This window comes from Fusarium solani (genome assembly GCF_023522795.1).
Source record: "Fusarium solani strain SB1 chromosome Unknown bctg00000002, whole genome shotgun sequence".
Classification (NCBI taxonomy): domain Eukaryota; kingdom Fungi; phylum Ascomycota; class Sordariomycetes; order Hypocreales; family Nectriaceae; genus Fusarium; species Fusarium solani.
This window is the reverse complement of record NW_027072155.1, coordinates 5,080,373-5,094,863: the sequence shown is the minus strand read 5'-3', so window position 1 is coordinate 5,094,863 and position 14,491 is coordinate 5,080,373. Positions and strand designations below refer to the sequence as shown.

The 14,491-nt window shown below is 44.7% G+C and overlaps 2 protein-coding genes across 2 annotated transcripts; one reads left to right on the top strand and one right to left on the bottom strand.

Moving 5' to 3' along the window:
- Positions 1 to 7,108: 7,108 nt before the first annotated feature.
- Positions 7,109 to 12,052, bottom strand: MRS44_005560 (uncharacterized protein; the record flags this gene model as incomplete). Its single annotated transcript, XM_065622669.1, has 4 exons — positions 7,109 to 7,261; positions 7,315 to 10,135; positions 10,282 to 11,502; positions 11,568 to 12,052. 4 exons carry the CDS (start codon positions 12,050 to 12,052, stop codon positions 7,109 to 7,111), a joined length of 4,680 nt encoding a protein of 1,559 aa, XP_065478741.1.
- Positions 12,053 to 12,696: 644 nt separating this feature from the next.
- On the top strand, positions 12,697 to 14,386 carry MRS44_005559 (uncharacterized protein; the record flags this gene model as incomplete). Its single annotated transcript, XM_065622668.1, has 5 exons — positions 12,697 to 12,845; positions 13,445 to 13,567; positions 13,631 to 13,945; positions 14,002 to 14,057; positions 14,115 to 14,386. The coding sequence occupies 5 exons, from the start codon at positions 12,697 to 12,699 to the stop codon at positions 14,384 to 14,386; spliced, it is 915 nt and encodes a 304-aa protein (XP_065478740.1).
- Positions 14,387 to 14,491: the final 105 nt, after the last annotated feature.

Genomic DNA, 14,491 nt, shown 5'->3' with positions numbered 1-14,491 from the left:
AGTTATAGCCGCGCTAACCGGTCTTTTCAGTTCCTGGTCCTGGTCCTGGTCCTGGTAACCCTAACCCTAACCCTAACCCTAACCCTAACCCTAACCCTAACCCTAACCCTAACCCTAACCCTAACCCTAACCCTAACCCTAACCCTAACCCTAACCCTAACCCTAACCCTAACCCTAACCCTAACCCTAACCCTAACCCTACTTCCCTCTTACTTAATATAATTCTTTATTATAACCCCTTTTAACTTAATTCTTTTACTTAACTCTCTTTTTCCCTCTTTAATTTTACTTATTTATTTTTTTTTTAACTCTTTAATCTCTACTTATATATATTTAAACCTTCATATTTCTTACTTTTTTAATTACTCTCTTTTCTTTTTATTTCTTATTTCTCTTCTAATCTTAACTTATTTTATTTAATTTTTTTTTCTTATTTTTTTTATTTTTTCTTCTTTTATATTTTTAAATTAACTTAACTATTAACCCTCATTATAATCTTAACCCCTCCTCTTAACCCTTTATTATAAATACTTAACCCTAACCCTTAACTTAATTACTCCCTCTAACCCTCACTATAAATACTTAACCCTAACCCTTAACTTAATTACTCCCTCTAACCCTTATTATAAACCCTTAACCCTAACCCTTACTATAAACCCTTAACCCTAACTCTTAACTTAATTACTCCTCCTAACCCTCACTATAAACCCTTAACCCTAACCCTTAACTTAATTACTCCTCCTAACCCTTACTATAAACACTTAACCCTAACCCTTAACTTTATTACTCCCCCTAACCCTCACTATAAATACTTAACCCTAACCCTTATTATAAACCCTTAACCCTAACCCTTAACTTAATTACTCCTCCTAACCCTTACTATAAATACTTAACCCTAACCCTTATTATAAACCCTTAATTCTAACCCTTATTATAAATACTTAACCCTAATCCTTAACTTAATTATTACTATTAATCTTAATAATAACGTAATTATACTTTAATATATTCTTCTCTCTTCTTTTTTACTTTAAACTTCATTAAACTCTTTTCTTTATTATCTCTCTTCCCTTACTAAATACCTACCTTAACCTTCTTTTTTCCTTTCCCCTACTCCTCTAAACTCTCTTCTTCTTATATTACCTAAACCCCTTACCTCTTTAATAACTCTACTCCTCTTTTTCCCTTCTCTACCCTCTCCTACCCTCTTCTTAACTTAACCTTACCTTCCCTTTATACTCTCCCCTCCCTTTAACCTCTATAACTACTCTTTTTACTTTCCTCTTAACTACCTTTTACCTAAATAATCCCTACTCTCTTACCTTAACCTACTTTTACTCCTCTTTCCCTTTTCCCTTCTTTCCCTAACTCTATATACCTTACTCTCCCTTCTTTTACTTCCTTCTTCCCCTTAACCTAATACTTATTAATTATCCTTTCTCTCCTCTTTCTTTCTTTTTCTTTTTTAACCCTTTTTTCTTTTCCCCTAAATACTTACCTACCTAACCCTTATTCTCTTTTTTCCTCTTACTCCTCTCACCTCTTCTTTCTTTACTACTTACCCCTTTACCTCACCCTTTTATAACTACTTATTCTACCCCTACTCCTACCCCTACCCCTGACCCTTACTCCTATACTCACACTCACCACCTACCCCTAATACTTTAACTCACTTCTAACCCTAACCTTTTAACTTACTTTACCTTCTTTTTATATTTACTTACTTTCTTAATTACTACTCTTTCTCCCCCTTAACTCTAAAACTCTTTACTCTTTACTTCTTACTTATAAACTATTCTTACTATAAACCCCTTTAAATCCCTTTCTCTTTCTTATTCTCTTTAACTTATTATAACTTCTTAATAAACTCTTTTCTTTCCCTTCCCTTCTAACCTCTCTCTTCCTCTTCCTCTTCCTCTTCTCTACTTAAATACTCCCTTTAAATTTCTCCCCTTCTTTTCCCTAATATCTTTAAATTAACCTCCTCCCATACTACTTAAAACCTCTTATTTCCCCAATACCTTTACTAACCTTAATACTTAATAACTTTATTACTCCTTCTCCCTTCTTTCTCTATTAACCCCCTCTTTTAAATACTTTTTAATATTACTCTACCTTCCTCTATACCTTAACCCCTCCCTTGCCTCTTTTACTTCTCCCCTTTAACCTAAATAACTTACTTTCTCCCCTCTATTACCCCTTTAACCTTACCTTTTCTTTTTATAAATAACCCCCTTTTAAACCCACTTAATAATACTTCTTTCTAAACCCTATTCCTAACCCTTAATTTCCCCTTAACTTTTAAAACTACTTTCTTTACCTAAAAACTCTTTCTTTATCTTCTTCTCTTAAACTTAACTATTACTAACTATAAAATAACCCTACTCTATTAACTACTCCTCTAAACTTACCTCTTTCCCCTTTAACCCCTATTAACCCTTTATTCTTTACTTTACTACCTAACTTTTCCTTCTCCTTATTAAACTTCTTTAATTCCTCCTTATAACTATTAACCCCCTTTTAACCCCTCTTATTACTCTCTTTTATATACTAATTACTTTTTACTTTTCTTACCTTACTTATAAAACTTACTCTAATTATACTTAATTATTACTTTTACTTATAAAACTAATCCCTTATTTTATTTTATCCCCTTACCCTATATATACTTTTTACCCTCTTTAACTCTTATTTATATTTTTATATCCCTAATATATTAAACTTAAATTAATTTACTTATATTTTATTTTATTTCTTTTTATTATATATATATATATTTTTTTAATTAATTAATAAAATAAAAACTAATTTTATTTAAAACTTACTTAATTTCTTATTTTCTTACTACTATAACCTTTATAATTAATTTTAACTTTTAACTTAACCTCTTACTTTATTACCCTTTTATATTTCTTACCTTAATACTTAACTTAATTATTTTACCCTTACCTTTTACCCTCTTTACCTACTCTTTTATACCTCCTTTCTATTAATTATAACTTTTTTACCTTTTTTATTATTTCCTTCTTTAATATTTATCTTTTTATATTTCTTTTTTTATTTTTTACTTTATTTCTTTTACTCTTTATTACTCTTACCTTTTATACCTACTTACTTATACCTTCTTTTTAAATATTATTTTTCTTATATTAATTATTACTTACCTCTATATTATTTATTAACCTCCTTTTATATTTTTTTCTCTTTTTATTCCTTTTAACTCTTTCCTTAACCTAACCCTTCTATAATATACTTACCCTCCTATTCTATCCTTATATTTTACTTAATAAATAAATAACTTCTCTTACCTTTTTTAATACCTTTTAACTTTATCCTTATAATCTTTTTTATTTTAATATTATTTATTCTCTTAAATATCTTAATAATTATACTTCTTTTCTTAACCTAATATAACTATAAAATACTTATAAACTACTTCGCCTTATTTATACTTCTTCTTACTTATTATTTCTCTTTTTATTTCTTTTACCTTATTTTATACTTTAATTTACTCTTACTTTAACTTTAACTTTATTTTCTTATCTTATAATCTTAAATAAAATACTAAAAAACTCTTAATTATATTACTTTGCCTATTTACTTTTTACTTTAACTCTATAAATAATACTTTTCTACCTTTTACTAACCTTTATATTACCCCCCTCCTCTTATGCTTTTACTTCTATGCTTTTCTATACCTAACCCTACCTAAACTATCTACTAACTTTATTAAACTTATTATAATAAATACCTATATTTCTTTTTTACTCTCCTCTTCTTATACTCTTAAATTATAAAATAAACTATATTAATCTTAAACTCCTTATATTTATATCTTTTACTTTACTCCTTAATTATTCTTACTTTCTTTTTTTCTTCCCTACTCTTAACCCTATATTAATAATTAACTATTAATAACTCGCTATAAAAAAACCCTACCCTACCTGCTTTCCTACCCTATACTTACTAACCTTTTTCTCCTTAATATAAACCCTTATCTTACTATCCTTCTAACACTCCTATTCTTTACTTACCTCTCTAACCCTTAACTAAACCTAATACTTAACTATATCTACCTTAATACTACCCTTACCTTCTGGATACCTAACTTACTACTTAACCCTTTCTTAATAACTCTATTTCTAACCCTCTTATATTCCCTCTTACCTTATTTAACCTTTCTTACTCCCCTTTTTATTTTTCTTTTTTTTTTCTTCTTTTTTTATACCTTTTTACCCTTTATTATTTCCTTATCCTTTATTAACTAAAACCCTTCTCCTTTTTCTACCCCCCTTCTCTTTACTAACCCTCTTATAACCCTATATAAACTACTTAAAACTCTATTTTACTAACCTTTACTATATATATATATATCCCTATACCTAAACTATTTGCTCCTTCCTCGCCCTACTTTAATACTCTCCTTTTATTTTACTTCTTACTCTAACTAAACCTTCCCCTATTCTCTCCCTACTATTTTCCCCCTGCTTTATTATATTAAACCTAACTTAAAATAATATTTAAACCTTATACCTACTCCCCTACTAACCTATAACTCTTAATACTCTAATTTTTTACTTACTATTTATTTACTTTATATTATCTATCTTAAACCCCTTACTACTCTATCCCCTTAACCCCTATCCTAACCTAACCTACTTCTTACTTACCTCTAAAAACTACTCTTTTCTTTAATCCTAAAAACATAACCCTGACCCTGACGCTTCTAACCCTAACCCTAACCCTTAAAAACACCGCTAACCCTAACCTTAACGCTTGCTCCTGCCCCTAACCCTGATCTCTGACCCCTATTCCTCCTTTATATGTCTTCCTATATAACCCACTCCACCACTTCTTATCCCCCGATCTACCTGATTACCCGCTAACCCTATCCTGCCATATTTCCCCGATTACTTCCATCTATCTGATTGCTTGATTACATTGCTTGATTATATTGCTTGATTACACCGCCTCTCCCTGATTACATGCTTAACCATGCACTATCTTAATGACTTGATTACCTTGTCTCTGTATGATGACTTGATTACCTCGCCTCTGTATGATGACTTGATTACCTCGTCTCTTTATAATGACTTGATTACCTTATATCTCCTTGATTACTTGATTACCTTGTATGTAACCCCGCTCTAAACCCTGCCTAACCCTCAACCCATGCGTCTACACACAATCGATCCACTATTATCGTGTCGCTACTGCTCTGCTAACGCCTTCCTTATATTACATCCATCCATCCTCAAAATTACAATGCTTACCCTCTATAACTCGCACCGTGTTTTCCGTCTAACCTATTGCACCTATGATCAACCCCTATCTTATATAACCATTAACCTCCACCTCACCTGCCAATATGTTTTTCTTCTACGCCTATACATATCTCTCTCTTTGCTCTACTCCCTTCACTCAACCCCGTTATATCTCTCAACCCATGCCTCGATTCGTTATACGCTGCTTCATTTTCCCTCTTAACCCTACCTACTCGCTCAATCACACCAATATCACAAATCTAATGCGACTACAACCCACTAAAACTCACCTTTATACCTCGACCCCTTACGCCTCATCGCACCGCGGCTCAACCCATAAACCTCTCCTTCTTAATCATTCCTTCCCCAACTTCACTGCCTTTCTCCGTGAACAATTGCCACACCCCCGACCTTTTCTTCGCACACGCATCTATTCCCTGCTCAACATCCTCGTCGTCATCATATCCTCCCTCCTTACATACATTGCAACACCTACTTCACTCGTCCAACTCTGCCTCAAAATCCGTCGCATCTTGCGCCTCCTTTATCACATCCAACGCTCGCCCCGTCTCTATCTGCCGGATCAACCTCCTGCTTCTCTCATAATTCGCCTCGATATCGCCACCCTCGCCCTCGCTATCTTCTCTTCGTCTTCACCTTCTCCATCGGCCCATGATATATCCCTCACCTATGCCTATGTCTTCATCTAATCCTCAACGCCCGCTCGCTATAAACATCGCAATGCTCTTCTTCGCCTACCTCGCACCTTGCTCGCCTTACCCTCTTCTCTTCCCTCTACTTTACTTCCCCTCCTCGCCTCCTTTCCCCTTGTTTATCTCCCCGCTTATTATTGCCTCACTTGCCTCATCTCTTTCTCTTTCTCTTACCTCATCTCCTCCTCAAATATCCCTTGGTCACATACATCGCATGCGTCATATATCTCTTAGTCGCATGCCTCTTTGGTTGCATCTCGTCTATAAATCCGCCTCCCCTCTCTTCTCAAACTCTCACCTCAATTCTTCCTTTCTCCCTCCACCACCGACCGAAACCATTGCCTACGCTCGGACTTTCGACATCTCGACCGCAACCCCTCGGCCGTCGCCCCTCCGTTTAAAACCACCTCACTCTCGAAACTCGGTATTTCACCTCTATCCCTTGCCTCGGCTCTCTATGGCCGTATCTGGACCTCACTCCCCCCTAACTATATTCATAAACTACTCCCCCTATCCTTCTCTTTAAACCCTTACCCTAATTTTATTCTTAAATCTATCTCTCTACTTATATTTATAATTATTCTTTTATTTTTATTTTTATTTTTATTTTTATTTTTATTTTTATTTTTATTTTTATTTTTATTTTTATTTTTATTTAATTTTTCTATTTTATTTATGTTTTATATAACTATTCCTTTATTATATTTATTAATTTATTTATTTAACCCCTTTTATATAAAACCTTTTTATTTTTTCTTTTATTGCCCTTACTATCTAATTATATATATTTCTTTTAAAAAACTCTCTTATTTATATTTCCTTATTTACCTCTTAGCTTCTTATCCCTCCTTCTCTTGCCACTGCCTCTCCAAACTCACTACTACTTGACATACCCTACTTGCTTGAATCCCGCCGCCTATGCCTCCACCCCATTCAATCAACTCCCCCAACCACTCGAATAATCTACCCATCTGCTCGCTATCTACCTCATCAATCACCTCACCTATCTTCCGCCCTACCTCCCTTAACCACCAGTCTATATCCCGCACCCACTGCACTGCCATGATCTCAAATAATACCCCCTTATACTGACATGTCTTGCCCCTTGCCCTCCTAAATAACCTCTCATCATCACCCGCCGCTTCCCACTGCTCGCATATATCTTGTGGTAACCCGCAGTTGAAACACGCCGAGTAATCCGCGAATCGCTTCAACTCCATCATCGCCTCCTCTGCCCGCGTTATGCTCGCCCTCACCTTCCGCCACTCCTCTGACCCCTTCCATCTACATGCCTCCATCTCATGATACACATCCTCTACACCCTCGCACCTGCATACACTGCAGCTTCCACTCCAATCTGCCAGCATGTTCTCGAACATGATGACCTCCCCTGCCTCCCGCATTGCCTTTGACCTCCTCTCCACCTCTCGCTGCTGCACCAACCGCTGACTCCTCTCATAATCCAGCGCTGCCTCTGCCTCTGCCTCTGCACTTGACCCCTCGTCAACGTCCGTGATCCCCATCATGTCGCGACGATCCGCGATCTCTCTTTCCACCTGCTCCGCCTCGCATATATCACACATCTCCTCCTCATCCACGCACCCAAACCTGTCAATATTGCCATCCATCTCCCGATCAAGCACTTCTCGTCGACAACACTTGCCCTCGACGAACTCGACCGCATCCCTATCCCACTCCCACTCGTCCTTCTTCCCCTGCCGCTGCTGTTCCCACCTCTTCTTCTCTGCCTCCTGCTCGAGCCACGCCCGCCGTATGACCACCACTGACTCGCTCCTCTGCCCGTCTCGCCCTCCTCGTCCACTCTCCTGCACAAAGTTCTCCAGCGTCCGCGGCATCCCCACGTGCACGACTAATCGCACCTTGCCATCGTCGATGCCCAACCCCAACGCATTCGTCGCCGTGATCCATCCCTCCTCACCCCCGCTGCTGCTCATCCACTCCTGCAACCGCCGAGCCTTCTCTGCCGAGTCACCGGCTCCGCGCCAGTACGCTATGCAACCCAGCCTCTCTGAAACCATTTGCACTCGCCGGATGGTTCCCCCGTACACAATCACCTTGCCCTCGCCGTGTGCCTCTGTCCACTGCCGGACAATCTCGCACGCACGCTCCACTGCCTCTTCGTCTTCACCATCATCCCCATCCCCTCCTTCCTCCTCGCCCTCCCGGTTAACCCTGACAACAACACTACTACCACCACCACCGCCGCCGCTGCTCTTTATCATCCTCCTGCGGCCGGTATTCATCGAGTTCCTCCTCGTCTCCTGCTCCTTGCCCTCCACGACGTCGACGCTATACCGTATGTTTCGCCGCGTTGTTCGCTCCCTGAATATGTGCACCCGATCCAGCGTGAACTCCATCGCTTTGAACAACGCACTCTCGTCCGTCGGCTTCAACGTTGCCGTCAAGCATATCACGGGCACGCCAAAGTCACGGAGCGTCTGGCCTAGTCGCTTTATCTTTGGCCGGAACTTCTTGCTGCACCGCAACACCGTGTGACACTCGTCCACGACGACCCGGTCAAGCTTGTGCTGCCCGTGCATTCGCTCCACAAACGTCCGGAACCCCTTGGTGACGGCCGACTCGGGCGTGATAAACACCAACGCCGCCGCTCGCTGGACGACACCGCGGCTCTTCCACACGTACGCGTCGATGCCCGACCTCATACACCTCGACACCATGTCATCCTGCAGCGACACCAGCGGCGACACCACCACCGTCACCCCATCCGGCGTGCAGTACGCCGGGAGCATGAACGTCAAGCTCTTGCCACCCCCCGTCGGCGTCACCTGCACGATGGGCCAGTAACCACGGGTGACGGCGTGGATCACCGCCTCCTGTAACCCCCTGAACTCGGCCCCCGGTCCCATCATCTGCTTGAGCTGCCCCCGCATGTCGGCCCGGTGCAGCCGGTCGAAGCGCCTCCGCCGCATGCCGTCCCGCTCGTCGTCGATGGCGTATCGGCCCCGCTTATCCCCGATGCCCAACTCCGTCCGGTCCTCCGCCCCGAAGCCGAAGAACCGGTGCCACTGCATGCTGATCATCCGGAACCCCTCCCGCCGCTTCATCGTCCCCAGATCTCCCTGCCCGTACAACCTCGCGTATGCCAACCCGGCGATGTGTGACCCGTGCCCGGCCTGCATATCATACATGCTGTCGGCAAAGCCACTGCCCTCATCGTTGTTGTCGTCAAACCATTCGTCCCCGTCCGGCTTGAACGCCTTGTTGAAGTACCGGTTGCTGATGCCGATCGCGATGTGCCGCCAGCCACTGATGTTGAGCTCTTGGCCGGAGAACTGTGAGCTGTAGCGCTGTATCACCCGTCGGGCACGGTCGTTCCCCCACTTGCGCTCGCTGAACCAGTCCATGAATGCGGCCTCCTCCTCCATCATCATCTCGTTCTCGCTCTCCTCCTCCTCCACCGTTAACCCCCCGGGCTCTCGGTTCACCCTCTTCACATTCCACACCCGCTTCTTATCCTTCCGCCCGTCTTCACTGACCACTTGGTCGGCCCACAAGAACGCACTCCGCCGGCGCTGCTGCTTCACCCTGCCCTGCACCGCCTGCCACCACGGCAGCACCAGCCACATATACCACACCAGCAGCTCTCCGACCTCGCGTGGCAAGTACCGGTGGATGACCTTGACGGTGCCCGACCTGCGGTAGCCCTTGTGGTACATGGTCACGAAGCACACCATCCCCTCGTGGATGAATATGTTCCTGACGCCGCCGTTGGCCGTGTTCCACATCCGGATCCCCATGAGCTCGGTTGACCGTGCCGGCTGGCCCCCGAGCATATGCATCAGCATCAGCAACTGCCCCCGGAACTGCTCGACCAGCCGTCCATACTCGCGCACTGCAGCTTCTCGGTATACGCTCTGGCCGGCTTCCGACATGGTCGTCCACGCCTCCCGGGCGGCCGGCGAACCCTTGATCTGGTCCTTGACCCAACCCTCCCCTCGCCTGACCCAATCCGCGTTATCCTCGTTGCTCAAGAATGAATGATCTAGCATGGTCTCGCCGTGCCGGTCCTCTATCCTCGACCATGGTATGCGCGGCAGTGACCGGGGTAAACCTTCACCCTCCTCTTCAGCCATCACATCATACTCTCCTCCTCCTCCCATCACCTCATGCTCCCCCCTTCACCTGCCGTCACCTGCCTCAGCTCTCTCGTCCTTGCCCTGCCCTGCATCTTCCTCTGGCACCCCACCTTGCCCACGACCAGCTGGGCCAATGTCTGCCGCGTGTGCAACAGCAAATTGTGCAGCATGTCCGATATCTCATACATCCTGAACTTGATGCTGCCGTGGATGATCTGATCACCCCTCCAGTCGATCGTCTCTCTGCCCGGAGTCGTGAAGTGGATGTGCATGCCGTATGCGCGCGTGTTCAAGATCCAATTCATCGGTGTCGGGTCAGCGGCTACCCCCTCTGGAGTCCGGATCATGAACTGCAACATCTTGTGCCGCACGATCCTGAACAGTCCCTCGGCCTCCTCCCTCGCCTGGCGGGCAGTCATGTACTGCCGCAGCTGTGTCACCTGCGCCTCCCGCTCCAGCATGGATTGGTACAGCACCAGATACCTGGCCACCTTGATGACGGCCGAGTATATCGGCGTGTACTTCCCCACCGGCACCCAGCCACGACCCTCTCGGTCTATCCCCATGACGGCCAACGCACTAATAATAATATTCTCGTAGTGGTTGCCGGTCTTGAACGGATGATCGAGAAACTGCACAACCAAATCGAGACAGCCACGCTGCAGCTGGGCATCGCTGTACTGTCCCGTGGGCTGAACCCCGTGCCTAGTGGCGTACGTCACGGCTCGGCTGAACTCCTTCCACAGCTCCTCCTGCCGGATGGTCATGCGGTATGGTGGCCTCTTTCGCTCGACGGATGGCGTCTCGCTGGACCTGCGACTGTGGTTACTGCTGCCGCCGTCGCTCTCTCCGTCACTGAACGGACCACGCTGCTGCTGCTGCTGCTGCTGCTGCTGCTGCTGCTGCTGCTGCTGCTGCTGCTGCTCCTCGTCGCCTTCCTCCTCGTCGCCGGCAACACTCCAACCCGGGCCCTCTAGCCGCCGCCAGATGATCATCAACGTCATCCACCACGCCTTGTAACGCTGCCACGCGTCTGGCTCCATCAGCCCCTGGAACGGGTCGTTCGTCGTGATGGAACCTTCCTTGCGCTGGACCTCAAACAACTCGGCCGTGCCGGGATGACAACGACTCGCAGCGGCGTACGCACTGTCCAGCACGCGTTCGAAAACCTCCCACATCTTCTGCAGCACGGGCTCGTCGGGTCGGATCGGCTGCATGACCTCGAGCATATGGTCGGGGTTGATGCCTTCGAGATGGTGGGCCCAACCGCATCGCATTATCCAGCTGTTGGCCTCCCACTTGTCGTGTATGCCCTGGATGTCCTCTCTGGCCTCTGTGGTGAATGCCTGCGTATCTTCGTGGTACATTCGATCTATGTCGGCGGCCGGGTTCTCATCGTGACCTTGACTGTCATGATGGTCTTCGTGCCCCCCTCGTCGACCCGGCCAACTTCGAACCATCGGTTGCCGTACCCCCAATGACAAATCCGTTGGCACTGAACCCCAACCCTCCATGGCACGGGATCCTGCTCTCGCCGAGTACCCCGCCGCGTGCTGCCGGTCCTCTTTGGGCCATTGGTTAAACCATGCTGCTCCCGATAATGCTTCCTTATCTGAACTGTATCTCGGACGACGTATGGGCAATGTTGGCAACCTAAGCCGTCGTTCTTTGGCGGCTTGATATATACAATCGGGCCGGTCGTGGGCGGCGGCAGAGCCCAACAGCGTAACTCGGCCTGATCCTTGGCAACACCGTCCATCGTCATGATGGCTGCATTGATCCTCTTCCGGTCCTTGCGATCAATCTGCGAATGCTTGGACTTCAGATGGTTCATAACCTCGCTGGCGATGATGCCAATGCTGCAACTCTTACAGATGACGAACGGGTACTCGTCCAAGTAGATAAATGGCCGGATGCTGGGCATAGAGCTGCCTAAGTTGCCTTGCTGGTTCGTCATGGTGTCTTATAGCTGGCTCCTAAGTAAATGATTGCCGTGTTGATATGTTATAAACTGTAGATATAATGTTTTATGGGGTAAGAATAAAATGGAAGCTGGTCTTATTTTTTATTTGGGTTTATATATTTGTGGCGTTTATGAAACTCGACTTGAAGTTGCTTTTGCTGGTTGCTATAGAACCATGCTTACTACCTATACTAAGCCTACTAATCACCTATTAAATATAGCATATAGTTATATATTAATAAAGCTTCTTTATAGTAAACTTGACTATATTTCTGCCTTATGCTTTCTAGTATATTACCCCTTGGTCGCATATCGCTCGGTTATATATCTCTTGATCGCGTATCTCTTGATTGCATCTCTCTTGATGGCATATTTTTTGTTCGCATGACTCTTTGTTCACATGTCGCCTATAAAAACTTCTCTTATCTCTCACCTCTTGCCTTCTTCTTCTTCCCTCCCTCATCGTCATACTCACATCGACCAGCCCGGCTTAATACTAGCAACCTCAACCATAATCCATTTCACCCGTCTCCATAGTCACCCCTTTCGATCCAACATCAACTCTCTTGCAACGGGTAATAACCTCTTGTCTACTATGCGGCAATTAGCGCTAACTTCTGCTCAAGTCGTCTGTCGAAATGCCTGCCCTTGTACCTATCGGCCCTCTCGCCGTGGCCGCCACCTTTGACCACGGCACTCTCACTCTGCGCTTCGGCCTCGGCTTTCCGGGCTTCTATGCCATCGTCTACATCAGCATCGGCTTCCCCCTGCGGCCCGGCCTTTCAACGTCGCCTTTCTTCTTCACCCTGCAAACTGGATGCAACTGCGCTGGATCTGGCATTATAGCTACTACTTGACAACGAAATTCAACGCTGCTGTTACCCTCCTGCTGCACGCGTGCCACGTTTGACTTTATCACTAAATTGCCTCTTGCCTGCGCATAGCTTCTGCTATCTGCTATGTAGTCTCTCTCTCCTACTATTAGTATTTTACTGACAAGCTGGGCGACTTGCCTCTGTGATGTGCTGCTGCGCACAGACCACGTAATTCACCCAATAATATTACATGCTGCCCTCTGATTCTCCCCTCTCTTTCAACCACATCAAAAACTCCAGCATAACTTAAATCACTTACTGCTTAAGCAATTTAAGATATAATACCTTATAATCATATATATAGTATTGCATATAAGTTATCTTTAGATCCCTCTCTTTTTTATATTTTTTTCTCTTATAGTTTTCAAGAGTTCACCCCCCTCTATTTATCATGAGTTCGCCCCCCTGTCTTCAATAGCGCATTTTCCCCCAGTATGGTGATTTTCATAAGTTCGCCCCCGAACTCGCGTTGATGTATAGTTAGGGAGGACTCAGAACTGGTCGACTTCAGTAACATTACTTTCTACGACACCGTTCAAAAGAAGTGGTACTGGCAGGAAGCAAGTGGCGATATTCCCAAAGCCCGTGAGGAGTTTTGTGCCGTGGGTGCCAAGGGAAACAAAACTTACGACATGTAAGCACTTGCCCATCTGGATTTGTCATCTCGGTTACCCTATCATGCTAATGTGTTGGGTAGATATGTCTATGGTGGACTTAATCGAGCGACTGGCACGGGCAGTGATATCGCAGTCTTGTCCTTGCCCGGATTTCACTGGTTCAGCCTCAACGTCACGTCGCCCAATCGTATGCTACATGCCTGCGCACTTGTCGGTCAAAGTCAGATGATCGTCTTGGGTGGTCTAACTTCGGAGTGGAAATGGGAAGAACCCGATCCTTGGGCTCAGGCACTTGGCATCTTTGACCTGAAGGCTTGGAGATGGAGCGACAAGTATGACCCGGACGCATCCGCCTATGACTCTCCATATACCATCATTGACTGGTACCAGGCCGGGTAAGAATCCAATCTTAATGCTTGTCTTATAAGTCTTGCAGCTAATAGCAGCTTAGGGGACTGGACAATGTTAATTGGAGTGATGATTATATCAGAATGGTGTTTGATAATTGTTAGACTATATTCCCCCGCCACCTGCTATTTATAAGGCTGTAACTAACGAGAGTAGCTGCCGAATGGACCTCACATACACCATCTGGTTCTGATTCCGATTCTTCTTCTTCGAAAACTCGAGCCGGGGCTATTGCTGGTGGCACTATTGGGTGTGTCGTAGCCATCGCCTTGCTTGGTGGCGGATACTTCCTATGGCGTCGAAAACGCAAGGCACCTGAGAGTTCGAAGGCGGTACCAACCGAAGAACTCGATTCCAGGGCGCTTGAACTAGCACACGAGTTGTCGCACGATTTGTCACGGGTCGCAATAGAGCTTCCAGCGAGCTAAGCGAAGAAGTCAGAGCTTGAGACTCGCCATGAGGAAAGCGATAGGCTCGTGTCAAAGTAGTGTAAGGAACGAGTGTGAAGGAAGAGTGTCAAGAACGAGTGTAAG